General features: G+C 43.4%; 1 protein-coding gene across 1 annotated transcript; it reads right to left on the bottom strand.

The window, feature by feature from the left end:
- Positions 1 to 1,136: 1,136 nt before the first annotated feature.
- On the bottom strand, positions 1,137 to 18,796 carry CMTM6 (CKLF like MARVEL transmembrane domain containing 6). Its single transcript, XM_044678398.1, is given in 6 exon segments — positions 1,137 to 1,753; positions 4,533 to 4,631; positions 7,218 to 7,394; positions 18,156 to 18,439; positions 18,719 to 18,772; positions 18,775 to 18,796. Coding segments are annotated over 6 exon segments (771 nt in total). The 3' UTR covers positions 1,137 to 1,618.
- Between the last annotated feature and the right edge of the window lie 2,542 nt (positions 18,797 to 21,338).

The following is a 21,338-nucleotide window of genomic DNA, read 5'->3' as shown; positions in this document are numbered from 1 at the left end:
ATTTACATTTAATGGAAAGCCATTACAACAAGCAGTATTATGGATGTTCCAGAATATTCCATAGGCACATTGCTCTGTCTCTCAGCACAATACAACCTTCTGATCAAAACGCACGTATCTATAACTCAAATGAGGAATACCTAATCAGAATCCTGAATCCATGTTCTCAACAAGGGAAGTTTTATCCTAGACTCACTGGAAGAGAGAAGGAAACCCAGCAGGAAGAAGCCCTTGAGAAGGGCAATCAAAACAGTATATTCTTCCCTGGCCTCCCCCTTTCACCCACACACCCATACACACCCGGTCCCCTATTCTATCAGGTTAGAAACAACACAGTATTTGTGCCCCAAAAGGAAGCTACAGTGAAGTGGATAGAAAGCTAGCTTCAAACCAGGAAGGCTCGAGTTCAAGTCCTGTCTCTGACACACAACAGCTGTGTGACTCTGGGTAAGTCACTTAAACTCTGTCCTCTAGGCAGCTCTCTAGGACCAGAGGCATGACAGCACCAGCTTTGGTGGAGGGAGTTTCCTCATCTGGGATTTTCCTCCAAAGTTCCCTGCTCCAGTTTGCACATGCCAACAACTTTCAAAATCAAGGAGATTTTCAGTAGTCAGGAAAGATCGTGAACATCGTGTTCAACACAAACAACTGAATTAGGCAGACACTCAAAGAAGGCAAAAAACAGTGGCTACATGGCACACCTGGGAGCTCAACAATGCCAACCCTAAAGTATTACATCACAACTGCAGCTTTTCAGATAACAGTGATATCAAGAGGAGAGGCAGTAAATGTCTCTTCTTGCACGAAGGTGAGAAATGCTCTTCCCTCTCCTGATTCCTACCCGCACTTTCATTTTCTAAGCCAACAAGTAATCTGGGAGCCAGTTTCCTACTTGCTATGTAATTCAGACATCCAAACTATATTATGGACTAGGGGCTGTCACTATATTTAAAACTATGCATACAAACCTAGCATCGATCAGAAAATCATTTTCAGCAGACTAGCCAAAGACCCTCCAAGGTAGTGGGGTGGAGAATGACTATTTTGCTTCATGACTGAGCTACAATCACACCAAGATTGATACTCAATGAGAAAAGGTGAGACTCTTGGATCTATAAAGTTGAAAACGTTTCCCTTTTTAAATATGTCAAATAATATTATTCAATTAAGATACAATTCAGTCATTCAATTTTTAGGTTAGTTTGTTTTTTTTTTAATCTCCCCCAAAATTTCAAGTAAGCTAATTAATTCCATAAGCTCAGGTGACAATAAGAACATTTCATCCCATTTATAAAAACCCACGGTGCTATTTGGAAGCCAACCTAGTCAAGGGTCCTGTGGTGGTCTTACAGAAACATTTGTCACTTGATGATTTTAAAGAAAAAATAGCAAAAACAAAACGTCTTCATTAAGGCACACATTTTAGTAGTAGTTGGAAAGAAGGCAACGTGGACAGCCCTTAGCTAAACTGGATGTCTCCTCATCCTCCCCCACCCCAAACTCCCCAGAAGTGAGTTGACAAAAGAAGCTAATCTACAGAGAGTAGAATGCCATCATTTATAAGAACTTCCTCCTTGGCTTCTTCACCCTCTCATCCCTGCCTCCTCTAGCCATTTGCCTAAGCATTCAGTGGCTTGGTAACTTCTGATGCTTTGGCGTTTTCAGATTTCCTTGTCTTGGACTTCAGATATTTTTCGACCAGCAGCACAACAAAATCGAATAAGAATATAATGCTTGCTAAAATTCCAAATACCTAGAAAGCAAAGAGAGGAAGTTAATTTGAGTGCAGTCAGATGCCTCAATGATGACTTAGTTTTTGTTGTTTGTTTTTAAACCCTTAACTTCTGTGTATTGGCTCCTAGGTGGAAGAGTGGTAAGGGTGGGCCATGGGGGTCAAGTGACTTGCCCAGGGTCACACAGCTGGGAAGTGTCTGAGGCCACATTTGAACCTAGGACCTCCCGTCTCTAGGCCTGGCTCTCAATCCACTGAGCTACCCAGCTGCCCCTCAATGATGACTTTAGAACTACAAAATAATAGCACTTACAGAACACTTTGAAAACTGCAAAGTGCCTCATGATAATCTCATTTAACCTTCACAACAACCAGGGGAGGTGGAGGATATTTTCATCCTCATTCTTCAGGTAAGGAAACTAAGGCCAGAAGTCATAAGACTTGCCAAGGCCCACAAAGCTGGCAAGTAGCCAACAAAGAATGTGAACTGGTGTCTTCCTGACTCTGTGCCCAGTGTCCTCCCTCCTGCGCTAATGAACCATCCCAACAAACACAGCAATTCATCACTTCTGTAAACAAAACACCAAACTTTTTATTTCACATTGAAAATTGTCTTGTCACTGCCAGGATCACCTGTAGCTTTTCAGGACTCCAGGCAGGGCTCCTGAGGAGGACACAAAGAGCTGAGCAAGAAATAGACTGCAAAGAGAGAAGATCTTTGAGACCTCCAAAGTTGTGCTTTGAAAAGAAAAGGAGATCTAAGAATAAAAAAAATGTCCCTTTTTAGAACTTCAACTCAAAGATGCTCGTTACCTTTTTTTTAATCTCAGGGACCCTTGTATAGGGTCTATGGATCCATCTTAGGAGGTTTTTAAATAATAGAAGGAAATGCTAAATTTCAGTGAGTTTTACAGTAAGAACAAAGATAGAAATGTTTTTTCCTCCCTAAGCTCATAGACCCCTGAAATCCATCCACGGGCTCCTCAGTAAGTGATGAACCCCTGATTTAGAGTGAATTTGCACTCCATGATGACACTCGAACATAAAAGACACCAACTATACGAGGTTCCTGGGGCAATCTTCTACTGCCCAATATCTCCTGGGGCAATTATATTCTCTCAAAACAGGGTATTCACAAAAATCCCTCACATTTAAATTTCCATTGTTACACCTTTCACTTAGGAAGAACTATGTGAGAGGGAATGAAAGAAGAATGGAGGAAGGGGGGGAGGATAAGAAATTCGACCTATTTATTCGGTGAGAAGTGTCAAAAATCAAAATGTGTTTTCTTGGGAAAAATGTGAATAAATCCCAGGTTAAATTATGCAGAAAGACAGAAAATTGCTTCCTTGTCTGAGTGAGAGAACAAGCAATTCAGTTTTATTTCTGTGCCCAAAATTCCAAGTAATAAGAGAAAGTCTAGGGGGCAGCAGGGCTGCTCAGTGGATTGAGAGGCAGGCCTGGAGTTAGGAGGCCCTATGTTCAAATCAAGCCGCATCACTTCCTAGCTGTGTGACCCTGGGCAAGTCACTTAACCCCCATTGCCTAGCTCTTAATGCTCTTCTGTCTTGGAACTAATACATAGTATTGATTCTAAGACAGAAGGTGAGGTTAAAAAAAAAAGAGAAAGTCTAACGACCAGAATTTTATACAGAACAGAGAATTCACTGAAACCAGGAAAAACAAAATAGTAAATACTATGCCCAAAAAGGCCCAGGCAGCCAATGAAGAGATGGCTTGAATTTTCAAGTTTGTCAATCTGGTCTTTGTCATAAAAGTAAAACAATTGCTCCCTGCCAGGTCTTTGCTCAAAATTGTCTCCAAAACCAGATAAAATAAAAATGAGTCCCTCCCACATTGGTATTCCCTCAGCACCTAGTTATACTGGTCAAGGTTTCATCTGGATTATTCAAAAAACACACATTGTGCTGTGCCTGAGACATCAAGATGGACCAAGACACAGAAGCTGTAATGTTATGGGTAGACAGAGAGCTGCCTCTTCTGAGAGCAAAAGGATGGATGAGGTTTGAAGAAATTTTGAGGGGAGGGAAAACTGAGGTCGAGAGCTGACAGAGCAGGAAAGCAGAGTTTTCTGCTAAGGAGGAGGAGAGAGTTTGAAGACAGCAGAGAATTTAAGAGCAGCCCCAGAGAGTGAGTCAGCAAATCACTGGCAGTGGGGGGAGAAGGCCACAAAAGAGGGAGGGCCTGTTGGAAGAAAGGATGCACCCAGCTCCCTGCAGAGCTTGGGAATAGGGGCAAAGAAAGCAAATGGGCTGAGGAGGAGCCAAGCAGCAACAACAAGACTTCGAGGATGCAAAGGATTCAATGGGAGAAGAGAAAAGTGAAATGACCAAATCACCTCCCCGAGGCCTGCCTTTGAGAGCCCTCAAAACCAGAGGAAACAGGCCACAACCCCAGGCAGAATAGCAGGATCCAGCTCAACATCTCCCTAAACTCTATGCTGTTGGTCATCACACAGTCCAGGAAAGAAAGGCAAAGGATGGACTGTCCTTTCAATCTGTTACTGGATGGTTTAAAAAGCTAGTTGTAGGAATTCAGGACAGAAGAAATAACTTCTAAAATAAGTATCCCATTTCCTTTTCTGTTCATGTGGGCAATTTATATTTCTTTAAATATTCAACTACTTCACTTAGACCCTCAGATTTATTGACAGGGAGTTGGGCAAAATGACTCCTGATCATTGTTTCAATTCCTTCTACTTCTAAAATAAAAACCAAAATAATTTGGATATGAGTTCATTGTGAGACACGAATACAAGAGAGAAAATACATATACTTACAATTGCAGCAGTTTCAGGTTTGGTCCAATCAGTGGTGTGAAAAAAGACTATTGATGCTATCAAAAGTGCAATTCCAGTTATCAAAGTGATAAAGAAGTCCTGGAAGTTCACAGCAAAAGGGAAAGGGACCAAGGTGAACATTTTGAAAACTCAAGTTGAATATTTGTCTTTAACAAGAAACCAGCCCCACAAAGTGGAGCAAGTGCTTTCTCTCTGCAAAGAATGATTCAATCTTCAGGCTCTCCATACTAAGCTTTACTCAGTTTTTAGATCAGGTTTATTCAATAGAGACTCGCCTTCTTGCCATGCTTCTCTCCAGGTAGGAAGATAAAGTAGCTCCAGGCAAAGGAGAATTCTCACCCACCCAGGGGTGCCCAGCATTTTATGGAAGGTCAGCAATCAGCTTTATAAAAAGTATTCTTATTCTAGATTTAATAAACACCAACCACATGCACATTTCCATAGATGAGGCAGAAAAGAAAAAGATGGTGCAGGAATCCAAGACTCTATTACACGCAACCAGTCTTTTTTCCCCAAGTAGATGATAAACTCAACATACAAAACTCTTGGGAGGTCTACACTCCCAAGACCACATGTGACAGCTTGATGGGCTGCCTTCTTTTGGAGTCACTGAAATGATTCTATTAATGAGTTTTCATGAGCCCTTCGCTGATTCCTGCTGTGGTATTACATTGATTCAACTACAATCACCTCTCTACAATGAAATCTCCGAGGAAAAAACCACATAGCATGTATATATATGTATGTGGGTGGAGGGTTGGGGGGAGATTACTGAAAAATAATACAATGGATTCCAAATCCAAGGGTGTGAGTTCCAATCCTGAGTCTAAGTATAATAATCACCCCTGTGATTTGAGGAAACAACTTGACTTTGTGGTCTTTACTTTCCTGTTCTGTAAAATGAGCAGGTTACAAGAGTCTTCTTCCAAATCTAATGATTTTTCAAAAAATTCTCTCTTCATTTAAAAGACCTTTACCAAGCCCCTACTCCAGTGATTCCCAAAGTGGGCATCACCGCCCCCTGGTGGGTGCTGCAGCGATCCAGAGGAACGGTGATGGCCACTGGTGCATTTATCTTTCCTATTAATTGCTATTAAAATTAAAAAAAAATTAATTTCCAGGGGGCTAAGTAATATTTTTTCTGGAAAGGTGGCAGTAGGCCAAAAAAGTTTGGGAACCACTGCCATACTCCATCATTTCTGTTGTTTTCTTAATAAAAAATGCAATTAAAACAGGCCTAGAGACATGAGGTCCTGGGTTCAAATCTGGCCTCAGACAGTTTCTAGCTGTGTAACCCTGGGCAAGTCACTTAACTCCCACTGTATAGACCTTACCTCTCTTCTGCCTTAGAACCAATACCCAGGATTGATTCTAAGAGGGAAGGTAAGGGTTAAAAAAAATTTAACTATACTAGGTGGTGGTATTTTTTTAATTCAAGCCAGAATAGGTGAGGAACCACATCTATTTTGACCAATGCAGTCAGTATGCTGTCTTCAAATATGCTAAGACAGAAATTCCAGATTATCTGTGTCTATTTCATCCATTTACCCAGCTAGAGTATGTTTTCAAATCTGCTGATCTCCAACTTTAAAATAAACCACCTTTTCCTTTAAATAATACTTAATATTGCAAAGTAACTCCCTAATGGCCTAAGGTCTAAAACATACAATTCTGTTCAAGGGGAAATTCCATGTGCACTGTTTACTCTGTCTTCAAAAAAGTGACTTTTGGGACCAAGGGCCAGATATCTATCTGCATTAATCAGCGTAAGGGTGGAGCTATAGCCCAAAAAACCTCCAGGCTTTGCTGCTGCACCCGCTAGCCTTAGAGGAGGCCCCAGCATGGCCCATCGACTTGAACCATTGGCTTTTCTCCTTTTGCTTGTTTAGACCCTGACAGGGATTAGCTAATATCTAAGCTAACATCCAGGATGGCAAATCCCTGTGTATTATCCAGAACTGCATCTCTAAGCAAGATTTCTAGTCAGAGACACAGAAAGCAAAGCATTTCAAATACTTTTTCTTCCAAGAAGGCTGCCATATTACCTTTGCACATTACCTAGGTTGACCTTCCCAAAATGGTGAGTGCCAGGTCTTAGGGTGATGCTGTGACATTTCTCCTTTCCAAAAACACGGCCTCAAAGGATCCCAAAGGATCTCAATTCTGAAGGCCGATGGACCAGAACTATTTAGACAATTTAAAACATTCCAATCCATTGAGGAGGAATTTTGGGACTCCAAGTTTAAAGAAGGTTCCTTTTTTAAGGGATATCTTTAAAATGTCAGCCACATACAGAATACAGCCAGGTTTCTACAGGACCCACAAACTCCCACAAAAGTCCTGAAGGCAATAATTCTAATTTCCTTCTGAATTTAGTGGATTAATATAAAAATATTAATGAGTACAAGCTCTGCCTTAACATATATATTGCTTTCTTTTTCATCTTAAACCCTAGGCTGCCCTCGAAGTATATCTTCCTCCTAGCATTCTACCCAGCAGAGGGAAAAGTTAGTAAGAGAGAACCGTTTTGGAAAAATATCTAGTGACTGCCTGGCTCGCTGCCAAAAGGCCCTTATTAATCAAACAAAGACCCCCTCATTAGGGAACCATCTTTGCCAGGTTGACCCTCTGTGCAGGCCCCAGAGATGACCCAAGAGCTCTCACCGCCTTAACCACTTTGTCTTTGTCCATTTTGTCAAACAAACAGGTACAGAAGACGACCACCAGCAGGAGGCTCAGGAGGAAGGCGCTGCAACTGACGAACTCGAAAAAGTAGAGGCCTGAACAGCGCGTGCAGCGCGGCACGACCTCTTCACAGACAAAAGCCACCAGAGACAGCCCCTGCAAAACGGGGGAGACAATGAAAAGAGCTGGAGTGTGAGAAAGGCCAAGGGCTGCCCCGTCCTCGGTGACTCCAGAAGCCACATTCACGACCGCCGCGCTCAGCAGAACACAAGCTGAGCGCCGTCACATTACGTGGCCCTGGCAAAAGGGATTTCCGGGCTCCTGCGAGTGATCCTGAATGCATAGATCCTGGCAACACAAAAGAATGCATTTATGAGGGAAAAAACAAAGCCCATAATCATAAGGACAGCCCCAAGTTAAGTGCCAGGCCAGTGCTAAACAACGATCATACATACGAAGGTCTTGGCCTTTCGGGAGTTCATCTACTTCTCAATTCCTCCCATTTGCAGGTACAAACTATGTCTCCTAAACTAGTCTAGAACTTGGATGAGCTCAGCAGGTGTCACAGGTTACCTTAATAGGAAACAAACAAAAAGCCACCTGCTTGGGGGGGGCGGGGTTTCCCTTTTTTTAGAAGTTTTGTTGAAACTTCTTTTCCGCTTTCCCTCGAACTCTGCCCACTCTACAGAAGGCCAATCACAAACTGGTCCCAGGCACCCCTTGAGTGAGTCATAGCCCAAATCCGACCTTGAATCTTCTCGGGGCTTGTCTATCACTTCTCTTAAATCACAAACTGCAGAAGTGGATTTTGTAAATGTGCTTCTTTACTCTTCACTGACTGTAATTCCAGTATTATCAATCTTAAGTTTCAAAATCTGACTACTCAATTAAGACACCTAATGCCTAATATCAGATTCTTTTATCTTACCAAGAAGTTTTTCTTCCCCATCCTACTGTAAAATGAAAAAAAAAAAATCTACTATGATCATTATTCTTTTGCTGTGTAAATGTGACATTCTTTCCCCATCCTGCTCAGTCCCTGTTCTTCACCAGGGGAAACCCCTTTCTATCTTACATCATAAACAATATGAACAATAGTTCAAAAGAAAAACATCTGCTGGGTTCCTCCTCAAATACAATTTAAATACTTCAGCGCCTACTGGGACTGCAAACCAAAACTAAAAACAAACAGAAACCCTACCAGTCCCTACCTTCAGACAGCTGAGGGAAGCCCATAACAGAGATATGGACGAATCATGACCAAGAAATTGCACAAGAAAACACCAACAGCTGGAAGGCTCAGGAAAGGCACCGAGATGGAGATTGAAGGACATCAGAGATTCTATAAAGTAGAAATAAGAAAGGTAGGCATTCCCAGTGGAGAGGACCCAGAGGTAGGAGAAGGAAGGTTGTGTTTAGGGAGCAGCAAAGAAGGTTAGTCAGTTTGAGAACTTAGAAAACAAGTTAAGGAGAGATAACTTAAGAATCATTGGACTCCTTGAAAATCTGATTCAAAAAAAAAAATCTGGACACTAGACTTCAAGAAATCATAAATGAAAAGTGCCCGGCCAATCAGAATTTCAGGGAAAGGTGAAAGGAGAAAAAAAATTTATTGATGATCCCTAAAAGAAACCTCAAAAGGAAGCCTCAGGAATATCACAGCCAAATCCAGGACTTTCATGTCAAAGGGAAAAAAAGCTAAAATGATGCAAAATGAAACAGTCTGAGTGCCCAAGAAATCACTGTTCAGATCACATAATTCCTGGTAGCTTCTCTTATAAAGGAGCTCTTGGATTCAACATTCCAAAAGGCAAGATAAGATACATTAAGTTACAACCAAGAACAACTTGTCTACAAAGCTGAGTACAATCCTACAGAGGGAAAAAATGACCTTTATGGGAAGCCTGAAAGGTTTTTCAAGGATTCCTGATGAACAGAAACTTTCAAACACCAACACAAGAGCCAAGAGAAACCTGGAAAGGTAAAGGAGAACAATTCAAAGGGGCTGTATGGTGATACACTTAGTCCTAACATTCCAAAGTGGCAAAGCAAAGTGTCCCTTCAGAATTCTAATGTCTTTAAAAGGCAGAGAGAGTAACAGGTGGAGAACAGCTGGCATGGGGATGGACTGGTTCTGTTCTGAGGGCTCAAGGGGGGCAAGAGAAGGGAGGGTACAAAGGAGAAACAAGGGAGTTCAACATGCTGTTTCTTCTAAGAAGAGAAGAGGACACAAACACAGATGGGGGACTCTAAGGTGGGGGGGGGAACATGCAAAGGAGCCTCTTATCTGAAAGAGATACAAAGGGGGGGATAAACACAGGAGTACACACAATGAGGTGAGGGATACACTGAACTCAACAAGGAAATAAGCAGGGTGGGTAAAGGAGTAAGAGGGAGGAAAATACTAGGGAGGAATAGTCCCAAGCGAAACAAACTCCATGATTTTGAAGAGAGGGATTAAAAGGCAAGGAAAAAAGGGACAGAATTAAAATACAGAGTGGTGCTCATCATTGTGTAATGTAAATGTCACAGATTAATGAGCGGTAAAAAAATGACAAAAGATCATTTTAGAAACTCTTGGGTAGTATCAATTAATACGAAAAACCCAGAGAACAACTCAAGATCACACAGCCAAAAAGTGTTTTTGGCCCCAGTGCTGTCCACTGGGCCACCAAGAAGCCAAGTCTTGGCAACTGAGGAGATATTAGGAGGGGGATATAGAGGGTCAAGAATGATTCCGAGGTTGTGAACCTGGATGCCTGGAAGCAGATTAGCACCCGCAGCAGAGATAGGGAAGTTTGGAAGTGAGATCCATGTTTTGGAGATGCTGAGTTTGACATGTCTACAGAAGAGGTGGAAATGTGGTCTAGCAAGCAGTTGGTTTGTCATCTAGGAGCAGGGCTCAGGGAAGAAATGAAGGATGTAGTAAACCATTTTCTGATCCTCTAGCTACTAGCAGCTCCCTCCCACCAAATGACCTTGTGTAGTAAACTGTCTTATGTCTGTGTTATCATCTCCCAATAGACTTTAAGTTCCTTGAGGGCAGAAGATTTCATTTGGAATTTAATAAATGTTTGATTGACATGTGAATTTGTGAGTCATAGAGATGCCTTAGGGAAAAGGAGAGAAGCCTCAAAGACCCTGGTAACCTGGTTGGCTAACTCCTCCACCTTAGAAAAATGTTGACATTCTATAAGCTGGCATACTAAATTTACCTTTGTTCCTAGCTCCACCATAAAGAGCAGAAGCAACATTTCATGGCCCTAAGGCTCTCAGCCAGCCCCACAAATAGGACCCCAGACTTCTCCTCCTCCACACCCCTTTTACAGCTAATTTCTTTTACTACCTTTCCAAGAAGCACAGGCTTACAAAATAGTTGGGCTTGTATTTAAAGAAAAGTGAAGCCAGGCATTCAGAGCTAATTATGAACAGTTAAACTTTTTTTAAAAGAACTGGATAGCCTCAGATTAGCAGGAAGTTGGAGATTTCTGGACAAAAAACTAAGTTGGGAAGGGTAGGTCTGAATTTGACTAACTAGAGAATTCTCTGGGTAAAAATGATCTATTCATTTAAATAAGCCTGAACTCTAGGACCCAGAATTTGCATATATATGAGGATTTTCCAATTTACAATGCCTCACCTTACAAAAGCTGATCCCTAACTCAAGTGATCTGAAACTGGTTAACAGTTTTTTAAACCACTGAAATAATGTTACAAAGATGGCAAATAAATTTCCAAGTTAGTCCACAAATTCATACTTCAAAGGCTGGTTTCAACAACAGAGCCACTCCCAACAAATGCAAACTACAACTCTTATCTCATTCCAGTAGCTAACAAAAGTCCATCACCTGGTGACCAGTTGGTCTGATGGCAGTAAGACAACACCCTCAAATGAGTGTTGCTGGAATACTTGGAAGTGCTCCACTTTGTGGGGTAAAACCTGCCAGCTGTCCTCTCCTGAGATGGCTTGAGAACCCAGAGTACCACCTATGCCTCAAGTAGGGCTTCTGTAGACAACTTAACAGCACAATGTAGCTGAAATGTGGTCTGGAGAACTAGTCACTTGGATGGAGGGAACTTTGTACTTTGGGTGTAACAGGATGCAGTGAGAGGGAAGAGAGCCTAAATTTACTTTCAGTTTCCCTTTCAAGAGAGAAATCCAAATTCTATGGAATTGGCATCATATAGTGCTGCCCACTGGAAATGGGAAGAGTAGAACAAAAGCCATGGAAAAGTTACACCCCAGATATGGGGCCAAACTATGCACTCAATTTGATCAAAGCAGTACAGAAAGCAGGAAGGGAACAAGCATCCAGTAAGTGCCCACTACGTACCAGGAATATGGGCTAAGGGCTTTACAAATATTATTACATTAGAAAAACCCTTGGAAGTACAAGCTATTATTATCCCTATAAGGCTGCTGAGGAAACCGAGGCAGATGGAGGTTACCCAGAGTAGAGTTACATGGAGCTAAGAAATGTCTGAGGCTGAATTTGAACCTCTTTAAGGCTTAGCTAATGGGGCTTCAGAGGATGTTGCTCAGCCATCTTCCTCAATTTGGCCCAATGTTACACTTTGTTCTGGTTTGGCCCCAGAATGTCATCCAACAGGTGAGTCATGTCTCTTCACTGAGGATTCCAGAGTGTCAGCTGGTTTCCTGCTGCATACATAATTAAGCCCAAACCTCAGGCCCTTTCGAGCCACAACTCAATTGTTACTTCTGAAACCACCGGAGTTCTGGATACATTTTGGTAAGACTATAGGGTCCAGAAGAGGATGACTATGAAAGGCCTCAGAAAACAGACTGGAAGAAGATCCTTAAGAGAGTTCAGATACTTGGAGCTGATCAGAAGTCATTTCATAGGGAGGCATCAAAGGTCTGAACTCAGTGCTGCTGGGAAAAATGGAGTGAGAAAGGGAATCTCAAGATATTTTAAAAGTAATAAATAAAAGTCCTGGGAAAAGTTACATAGGAGGTCAGAATCCAAGATAGCTCCAAGGTTCCTTACCTAGAAAGTTGTTAAAATGGTGGTTTCACATGCAAAAATAAAAATAGGGGGAAAATACATTTGGTTTGGGTACAGGAATTTAAGGTGACAGTTTACCTCGATGTTCTCCAGGAGACTTAAAGTTCCCAGAACACAGATTTGTATCTCATCATCCGTGTGTCCCATAGCACTTTGTGCATTGGCTGGCACAAAGGCTAAATAAATATGCTGAAAAAAGAATCCAAGCATTTGAATATCCTTTGACCATTTATCAATTGAGGAATGACTTGCATTCTTATACATTTTACTCTGTTCTCTATATATTTGGGAAAAGAGACCTTCATCAGAGAAATCTGCTATAAAAATATTTTCCAAGTTTGTTGATTTCCTTCTAATCCTGATTTGGTTTGTAAACACTGGTCTTTGAAAGAACTTTCATAGATGGAGATGGGAGCCTGCATTTGTCATCTGGTACCCACTGGTGGCGGGGCAAGCAGATGACAAGCTCTGTGCTAAGTACTGGGGGACAAGAAGAAAGACAAACATAGGCTCTGCCCCCAGATACATACAGAAAAGATGACAGGTAGGGCAGCAGGGGAAGGCACTAGAGTCTGGGACAGGGGTGAAATGGAAAAGTCTCTTGAAGGTGAGATGTGAGCGGAGCCTGGAGGGAAACCAGGGAAACTAGGAGGTGGAGAGGAGTGGGGCCCTGAGACGGAAAATAAAATTGTAAGTTGGACATTAAAGCTAGTATCTAGGGTTCATAGAAGGGAGCAACAACTACAAAGACCAGAAAGATAGGAAAGAGTCAAGTTGGGAAGAATTTGGGCCTATTAGAAAAATCACCCTGGCCACTGAGTGACCTTGACAAGAAATAGAAAAGGTCTGAAGAGGAAAGAATGTGGTTCTGTTTTGGACTTGCAGAGTTTGCCATGTTGTGGCTCCCCAGTTTGAGATGAGGGTTAGGAGACAGATCTGGGATCATCTGCACAGAAATAGTAGAATCCTGATGACTGATGCAAGAACAGTAAGTAGTCCAGTTGGCCAGAACCAAGAGTATATATAAGGGAAGTAGGCTACAAGTAAACCAAAATGGGCCCTGAATGCCAGGCTCTCAAATTTGTCCTGTAGTCTGTTGGCAATGGGAACTCTGAAAGATGGAAGTAAAGAATGGCCAATCACAGTCCAAGTGTTGGACAAGTGCCCCAGCAGTAGTTTGAAGGGTGGTAATTGATCATAAGTCTAGGTGAAGAGAGAGAAGATGGCCAGAGAGGGCTGCAGGTATGTAAGAGGGGATGGAAAAGATTCCTAGTGAGCAAAGAGCAAGGCAACTGAGGGAGGGGAAAAGAAAGTTGATGATTTCTAACTTGCATTCCTAAAACTATGATCCATGAAGTAAAAACTAAAATAAGTGTTTTCAGCCAGAAGAAGAGGGGTTCAATACAATATGGTCACCATCCCTAAATGCCAATGACCAGGCTAACTCTCTCCTCAAAACCTATTTGTCCCAGTTATTAAAATATAAGGCAGTGCCACTAACATTAAATATAGTACTTCACTTTGGGGTAAGCCCATTCTTAAGTAAAAATGGCAGGAATAAGACAACTACTCAATATTAAGCTCTTGTTAAAAAGTCTAATTTACTTGTTTCTTGGCATTGGATAACAACAGCATTGCATTAGGAGAAGCTAGGTGGCTCGGTAGATAGAGCCAGGGCCTGGAGTGGAGAGGACCTAGGTTCAAAATCTGACCTCTGACAAGTTTCTAGCTGTGTGACCCAGGACAAGTCACTTAACTTCTTCTGCCTGATGTCTAAAATAAAAAATTAGAGTTTTAAAAAAAAAAAAAAGAATAGTGGCATCACTTCTCAGTTAATAAAGTGATATCACTGTAGAATGCTAGAGCAAGCAGCTTAACTGGGCAATCACCACAATGGCAGTACTGTGCAAACACCAGGACACTCAACTGGCACCATAATCACAATGCGGAGTCTGTTGACAAGTGCATCATAGATCTGGGGCTCAATGTACTGTAACTCATTTATTGGCTTCTACAAAGTAGGCTGCAAATCTGACTGCAAGTGCCCTCTCTCCTCTAACAAAACAAAACAAAAACCTCCTTTTAAGAAGTCCCATATCCACCTGTCCAACTTCTCTGGGCCAAACTAATTGCCTGAAATCGATGTTCCAGGGGCTGACTACATTTGGAGACCCAATTTCATGAGGAAGAGCTGCCACTGGTGGCCTATGAAGCACCATTCCAGTGGAAAAGGGCCAAAAGGCAGGCTGCCACTTTCGAGCTTGCCTTAGATCATCACACCTGCCAAACTCTTCTTTCCCTTTCTTTGCTTACTGACTTGTTTTCAAGCCTTCAGTTCTCTGTATCTAAACTTTTAATAATAATAATACTTAGAATTTATATGAGGCAGCCAGATGGTACAGTAGATAGAATGCTGGGCCTGGAATCAGAAAAGACCAAGAGTTCAAATCAAGCCTCAGACCCTTACTAGCTGTGTGACCCTGGGCAAGTCATTCAACATTTTTGGCGTCAGTTTCCTTAACTTCTAAAGAGCTGAAAAGGAAATGGCAAACCACTTCAGTATCTTTGTGAAGAAAACCCCAAATGGGGTATTAAACAAGACATGATTGAAATGACTAAACAACCAAGAACTTATAATAAACTCTCTCTTGGCAAATTTTTGCGTTGGCCAATCTTTTAAAAATTCTTGTATAAGGGCTATTCACAAGGCAGAGAAAAAATATTTGGTAATTATGCAGATAGACAAACCAGACATCAGTAACTGGAAGAGCCCCAAGATGAAAAGGGAGAGCCTCTCGTCCTACACCATCCTAGATTTAATTCCAGGTGAACATGAAATATTCATCTTCTAATCCATGTTAGGAGTCCAGTCTTCTCTGGGTAAGCTCTGTAGTGCCATGGATTTGTCAGGTCAGGTCTCACGGATTCCATTCCTTTAAAACGTAATATAGCTGAGACTTTTGTGTGGTTCTCTTACAATTCTTACTTAGAGAAAATGGTACAATGTTATAAAAACAACAAGGACAAAGCTAAATCACACATAAAAATTGTGAGAAAAAAAGTGAAACAAATTATATCGTCCCAAAGTTAAGAGCAACTTTGTTTTCACTTGAGAAAGAGCAAGAGGGAGAGAAAAAGAGCACCTGAAAAATTCTAGCCTAGCTCCTATTTGCACCCATTTTTCTTAGAGAATAAAGGAAATGTAGATAACTATTTCAAAACCAAAACACGGCCAGAAAAGGTAAATGACCATCAAAAACTTGCTTGTCATGTCTGATTTTTAAAGATGGCAAAACCTCAGTTATTTGGTTTGTAAATCAATTAATATGAAATAGTTTTGTTCTCTACTTCTTTTTTTTTTTTTTAAACCCTTACCTTCTGTCTTGGAGTCAATACTGTGTATTGGTTCCAAGGCAGAAGAGTGGTAAGGGTAGGCAATGGGGGTCAAGTGACTTGCCCAGGGTCACACAGCTGGGAAGTAGCTGAGGTCACATTTGAATCTAAGACCTCCTGTCTCTAGGCTTGGCTCTCAATCCACTGAGCTACCCAGCTGCCCCCTGTTCTCCACTTCTGAAGCAATCAGAAGGAGGGTATTATTTAAAAAGAAGACATGAAATTCAATTAGGAAGAAGGTAGTAGGTTTCAAATCCAGAGGATTTTCCATCCCCTAGGTCAGTGATGATGAAACTATGTGCCAAAGATGGCATGCATAGCATTCTCTGTGGACACTTGACTGCTCTCCTCCCCTAAGAGTTCATTACTAGAAAAGCACAGGGACTCAGGCAGAGCTGGTCCCTTCCCCCTCTCCACCATGCCTGACAATAATTTTTCACATCACCCACTCCTCTGCCCAGAGGCCCAATGGGAGTGCCTTTTCCCTCCCCTGTGTGGAGTAAGGGGTGGGCACTCGATCTGGGGGTGGGGGCTAAGGCCTGGCACTCCATCTCTACTCTAAAAAAAGGTTCGCCATCACTGCCCTAGGTTCAAGCCCTCCTCACTCCTCCACTCACTTCCACTACAAAATGTTACTGGTCTCCTAGCTTCCTTTCTTCTCTCCTCACCCCACCCCTTTTAAACCCTTACCTTCAGTCTTAGGATCAATATTATTTATTGGTTCCAAGGCATAAGAGTGGTAAGGGCTAGACAGTGGTGGTTAAGTGACTTGCCAACGGTCACACAGCTAGGAAGTGTTTTGGGTACAAATTTGAACCCAGGACCTTCTGTCTCCAGGCCTGGCTCTCAATCCACAGAGCCACCCAGCTGCCCCCTTGTCCCTTTTCAAGCTTTTTTACATATGCATCTGATCTTTACTCCCAGACTCAAGAAGATCTAATGGCTTCCTATTGCCTTGAAGATCAAATACCAACTCCTACTTGGCATTCATCACCTGGCTCCAGTCTACCTACCCAGAGTTTTTATAAATTAATTCCTTCTCATCCATTTCCCTCTAAACAAACTTAGTGTTCTTCCTTCACAGCAACCATAGGCCTAAGCCTAGAAGGTTCTCTCTCTTTACCTCCTCTACATCTGAAACCCATCCCTAAGGGTCTCTTTCAAAGCTTGACTCAAGTGTCCCTTCTTATATGAGGCCTTTCCTGATATACCCAGCTGCCAACCCTTCCCTATGGATACATACCAAACACACCCAATTGGGCACATGCTGTTTTTCATAAAAGATTTTCTTCTTGAGAAGAAATGTTTCATTTTTAAATGTATGGTCCCAATTCCTGCATTAATCCTTAAGTCTCTGAGGTGGAATCTGAACCAAAATCTTGACAATTCCAACTCAGAAACAAACTAGCTGTGTAACTATGGGCAAATTCCGAGTCCAAATTTCCTCATAGCTCCAATACTGAAATTTGGAGGGCCAATGTCACCTTGCAGGAAGTTTTCAAAGCTCAAAAATCATGTGGATTAAATGCAAACTTTAGAGTTTTATATAAATGTCAGTTATCATTATAAAGTTTGATGGAGTTTTGAGGTCCAAAGACTACAAATTCATATAACAATTAAAAAGACACTAGGAAAAAGTTGGCAGATCCCTAGATTCTGGGACATGTGGTATCATCCCATTTACAATGAACTAAATAAACTGCCCTCACAGACAGGAGAGGTGGCAAATGGAGGCTAGGGAAAAGCCCCAAGCACCTAGGAAGTTTTCTATTCTCAGGACATACCTACTCAATCGAGTGAGGTGGGTTAAGGGAAGGGAAATAACCCAATTCTCCCTCATCCTTGTCCTTCTTCAACATACCCAACCGGATCTTCAACTCAGGTCACCACGTCTTGTGTGGGCATCTTCTCACCCCACAGCAGAACGTGGAAATGCCTGCTCAGCTCCCAAGACAAGCCAGGGGCTGGGGGAGCAGAGCGGGGAACAAGCCAGTTCTTGGCTGGGTACAAGGAGGCTCAGACCCCCCCATTCCCTGCCACAGACCAGGGAACTGCTCGTGGAAGGCGATCGAACCCACCCCCTTTTCTCAGTTGTAAAAGGCTTACTCAGCCTGATGGAATGTCCAGAGCCTGGGCTTCGGGTGCCCTGCGGGGTCTCTGCGACCCTCTGACCCCTTTCCTCACCTCTAAGATGTGGGAGTTCCCTCCAGTTCGAACCTACGCTCCTAGGATCCTACTTCCCCCCAAGTCTCTTCCGAAGCCTGACACTTCCTTTTAGGCGCGAGCGAGGGGGGTGAGGTGTTGGGGAGTGGGTCACTTCCTTAAAAGGTCCTCTCGGCGGGGGTGGGAGTGAATCGAGGTGGGGTTCTCCAGGAAGCTGAGGAGGGCGGTGGGGGCGGAGGAGAGGAAAGGAACAGCCAGCAGGATGGGGGTGGGGGAGGCCCTAAGAGGAAGGGGAGAAGGGCACGTAGTGGGGAGATGGGGAGCGGCGGCTCACCAGCTCAATCAGCTTGAGGGGGCCCCGGATCCGACTGGGCCGGGCCACGGAGCAGTTGAAGCCGAAGACCCGGCTCGTGGAGCCCGGGTGCGCCTCCGTGGTGGAGCTGTACACCTCCCTGTTATCCATGCCGGCAGCGGCAGCGGCAAGGGCTGAGGGAGCGGACGAGGACGAGGTGGGACGATGAAGAGGCCGCGAGCCCGAGTTGGAGAAGCCGGAGCTTCTCGGCCAAAGAGAGGGAGAGCGACAGATGGGAACCCAGACCTGACTCGCGCCACCAAAGACTGGAAAGGGGGCATACGTCACTTCCGGGAGAGCGGATCCCACCCACCCGTCCTGAAGGCCCACCCTTCCTGAAGCCACACCCCCTTGGTCACGCCCCAATCCCTCTGTCCAGGGGCGTGTCCCTTTCCCACAATCTGGAGACCCAGCCCCTTCCCCTTCTCTCTATCCCCAGCTCTGCCTATGCCAGAGACCTCTATTCCTCCCCCATCCCACTGCGCTCCACCCTCTCGCTTCTCCTCTCATCACCTGACCCTCTGGAGAGCCCGCCCACTCCTTACCCTCACTGCCCCTATGCTCCACGGGTCCCGGCACCCCAGTCCTCTCCCCACCGTAGCCCACAGACCACGCCCAAGCATTCAGGCCACGCCCCTCCCTCCACCTTTTCCCAAGGCGCTGGACCCCAGGCTCCGCCTCCGCACGCAAGCCCCGCCCCCATTCTGTCCTTGGGCTCTGACCCACCGACCCTTAACAACTCCCTCCCCTCCCACCTTGCCAGGAGTGGGGCTCTGGCTGGGCTCTGTCCTGGAGTGTTGGAATGTGAAGCTTCCGAGGTTCCCTTAAGAGAATCAATTGGAAGCTAATCCTGATGGAGAAACCCTGTGAAGGTCCCTCATGCCCTTTGTCCCTCCTTTCCTGTCCCCCTACCGTAACCCATCCATCTTTTAAGGGGAACCCCCCATCCATGAAAAGGACCAGAAAGGACCTTGGGGAACATCCAGTCCAAATGTCCCATCTTACAGATAGGAAAACTGAGACTGAGAAGGAACATACTTTCTTAGTGCTCTGATCCCTCCCCTTCTCTTCTATTCAACCCCGCAGATGTTAATCAAGTGGCTACACTGAGTGAAGAACTATGTGTAGACTCTGTGGATACAAAAACAAATAAAATGCAGATCTTCAACTTTGGGAGTTTACAAAGGCAGAACTCAAAATCTAATAAGGTGCTTTGAAATCTAAATCATTCATGCACTCGGGGCTCTGTGGAAGAGGAGGCACTTGTCCTTTACAAAACCAAACCCTCTGCTTGGACCCTCTACATCTCCTCAGAAGCTCACCTCCACCACCACTCCGGCCCTCCCAGATAACCCTTCCTTCCAACCTCCCGCCCACAAACTCCATCCTCCCTACTCCATTCAGCCCTGCCATTCCCTCTAGCCAAGTCCTGTGCCTTTCTTACCCAACTCGAAGAAAGAATAGTCTAAATCCTGAAGGACTTAGGACAGAGAATGCTGTCCACCTCCAGAGAAAGAACTGGTGGAGTCGGAATAGAGATCAAATAGACGATTTTTCCCTTTGGATTATTTGGGTTTTTATTTGGGGATTTGAGGGTTTTAAATTGAGTTTTATATGATTATTCTTTTACAACGATGACCAATCTGGAAATATATTTTACATAAAAACACATGTATAACCCAGATCAAATTGCTTACCATGTCCAGGAAGGGAAGGGAAGGGAGGAAGGGAGACAATTTGGGTCTTATAATTTTGAGAAACTGTTGAAAATTGTTATTACATGTATTGGGGAAATGAAATATCTTTTTAAAGTTGTTTTTTTTTTAAGAAATAATAGTTTATAATCTTGCCCCCCCCCCCATTTCTCAATTCCTTCTGATTTGGCAAAATGGTTGCCTCTCACTCCCACTCTCTTTCCAAGGATCCCAACCTTCTCTTATCTATGTAAATAGGATAGGCTTTTCTCAGTCTTCCTCATTTTTGACATCCTCTGGCTCCCATGACACTGTTTACTCCTGGTTCTCTCTATCCTATCCAACTGATTCTTCTCATTCTCTGCTTCCTGCCTCTCTGAGTTCTTCAGAATGCCAAGCTGAGGGTTCTTAGGATAGACTGCTTGAATATAAGTAAGGGAATGAATGAATGAATGAATGAATGAATGAATGAATGAATGAATGAATGGAATCTGGTAGTCTAACAGGGCTTATGCACAAGATGACACAGGGAACCAAGAGAACCATGATGATATGGACTGGTCGTACTCTGAAGGGACTGGGAAGCAATGATAGATACAGATGGAGCTATATCTGGATCTATTTATAATGCATATAAGCTGTAATTGGGACCATATACTGAATGGCAGCCTCTTTGATTAGCCACCATTGTGGAATGGAAACTGGTAATGCCTTCAGAAGGTCTCAGTTGGCTTTTCATTCTCTTCCGCTGCTCTCTGTGGATCTCCCTCTGCTCTTGGTTTGACTCCTTCACTAATGGTGTCCAGTAAGAGGAAAGGCCCTAAAGGGGGCTGAGTATAGAAATCTGAATCATCTGCATTTTTATCAATGGCATTTTTTCAGTCGTATCCGACTCTTCATAACCCTATTAGGGGTTTTCTTGGCAAAGATATTGGCATGATTTGCCATTTCCACCCCCAGCTCATTTGACAGATGAGGAAACTGAGGCCAACAGGGTTAGAGTGACTTGGCCAGAATCACAGCTACTGAGGTCTGAGGCAGGATTTGAACTCAGGTCTTCCTGCCCCTGTGCCCTAGTTCCATCCACTTGCACCACCTAGTTGTCCCATCATCTGCATAAAGATGATAATTAAATCCACAGGGACTAATAAAGTTACTGGGAGAGAGAAAGAGTCAAGAAGAGGTTATGACGTGAATGATCTGTAGCAAAGAAGATGATGGAGAAGGTCAGAGAGGTAGAAAGAGAACCAGGAAAAAATGGGGTCATGAAAACCCTAATAGGAAAGAGTACCCAGAAAAAGATAGTGACAAATAAAGTAGAGAGGTCAAGAAGGATGAAGGCTGAGAAAAGACAATTCATTAAAATTGGGTGTTACATTGGGGGTAGGTAAATGGCTCAGTTGGTAGAGAGCTAGACCTAAATGTGGAAGGTCCTGGGTTCAAATGTAGTGAATAAATGGAGAGTTTGAAC

The sequence above is a fragment of the Gracilinanus agilis genome, chromosome 5, assembly GCF_016433145.1.
Source record: "Gracilinanus agilis isolate LMUSP501 chromosome 5, AgileGrace, whole genome shotgun sequence".
NCBI classification, from domain to species: domain Eukaryota; kingdom Metazoa; phylum Chordata; class Mammalia; order Didelphimorphia; family Didelphidae; genus Gracilinanus; species Gracilinanus agilis.
This window is presented reverse-complemented; position numbering and strand designations above follow the sequence as displayed.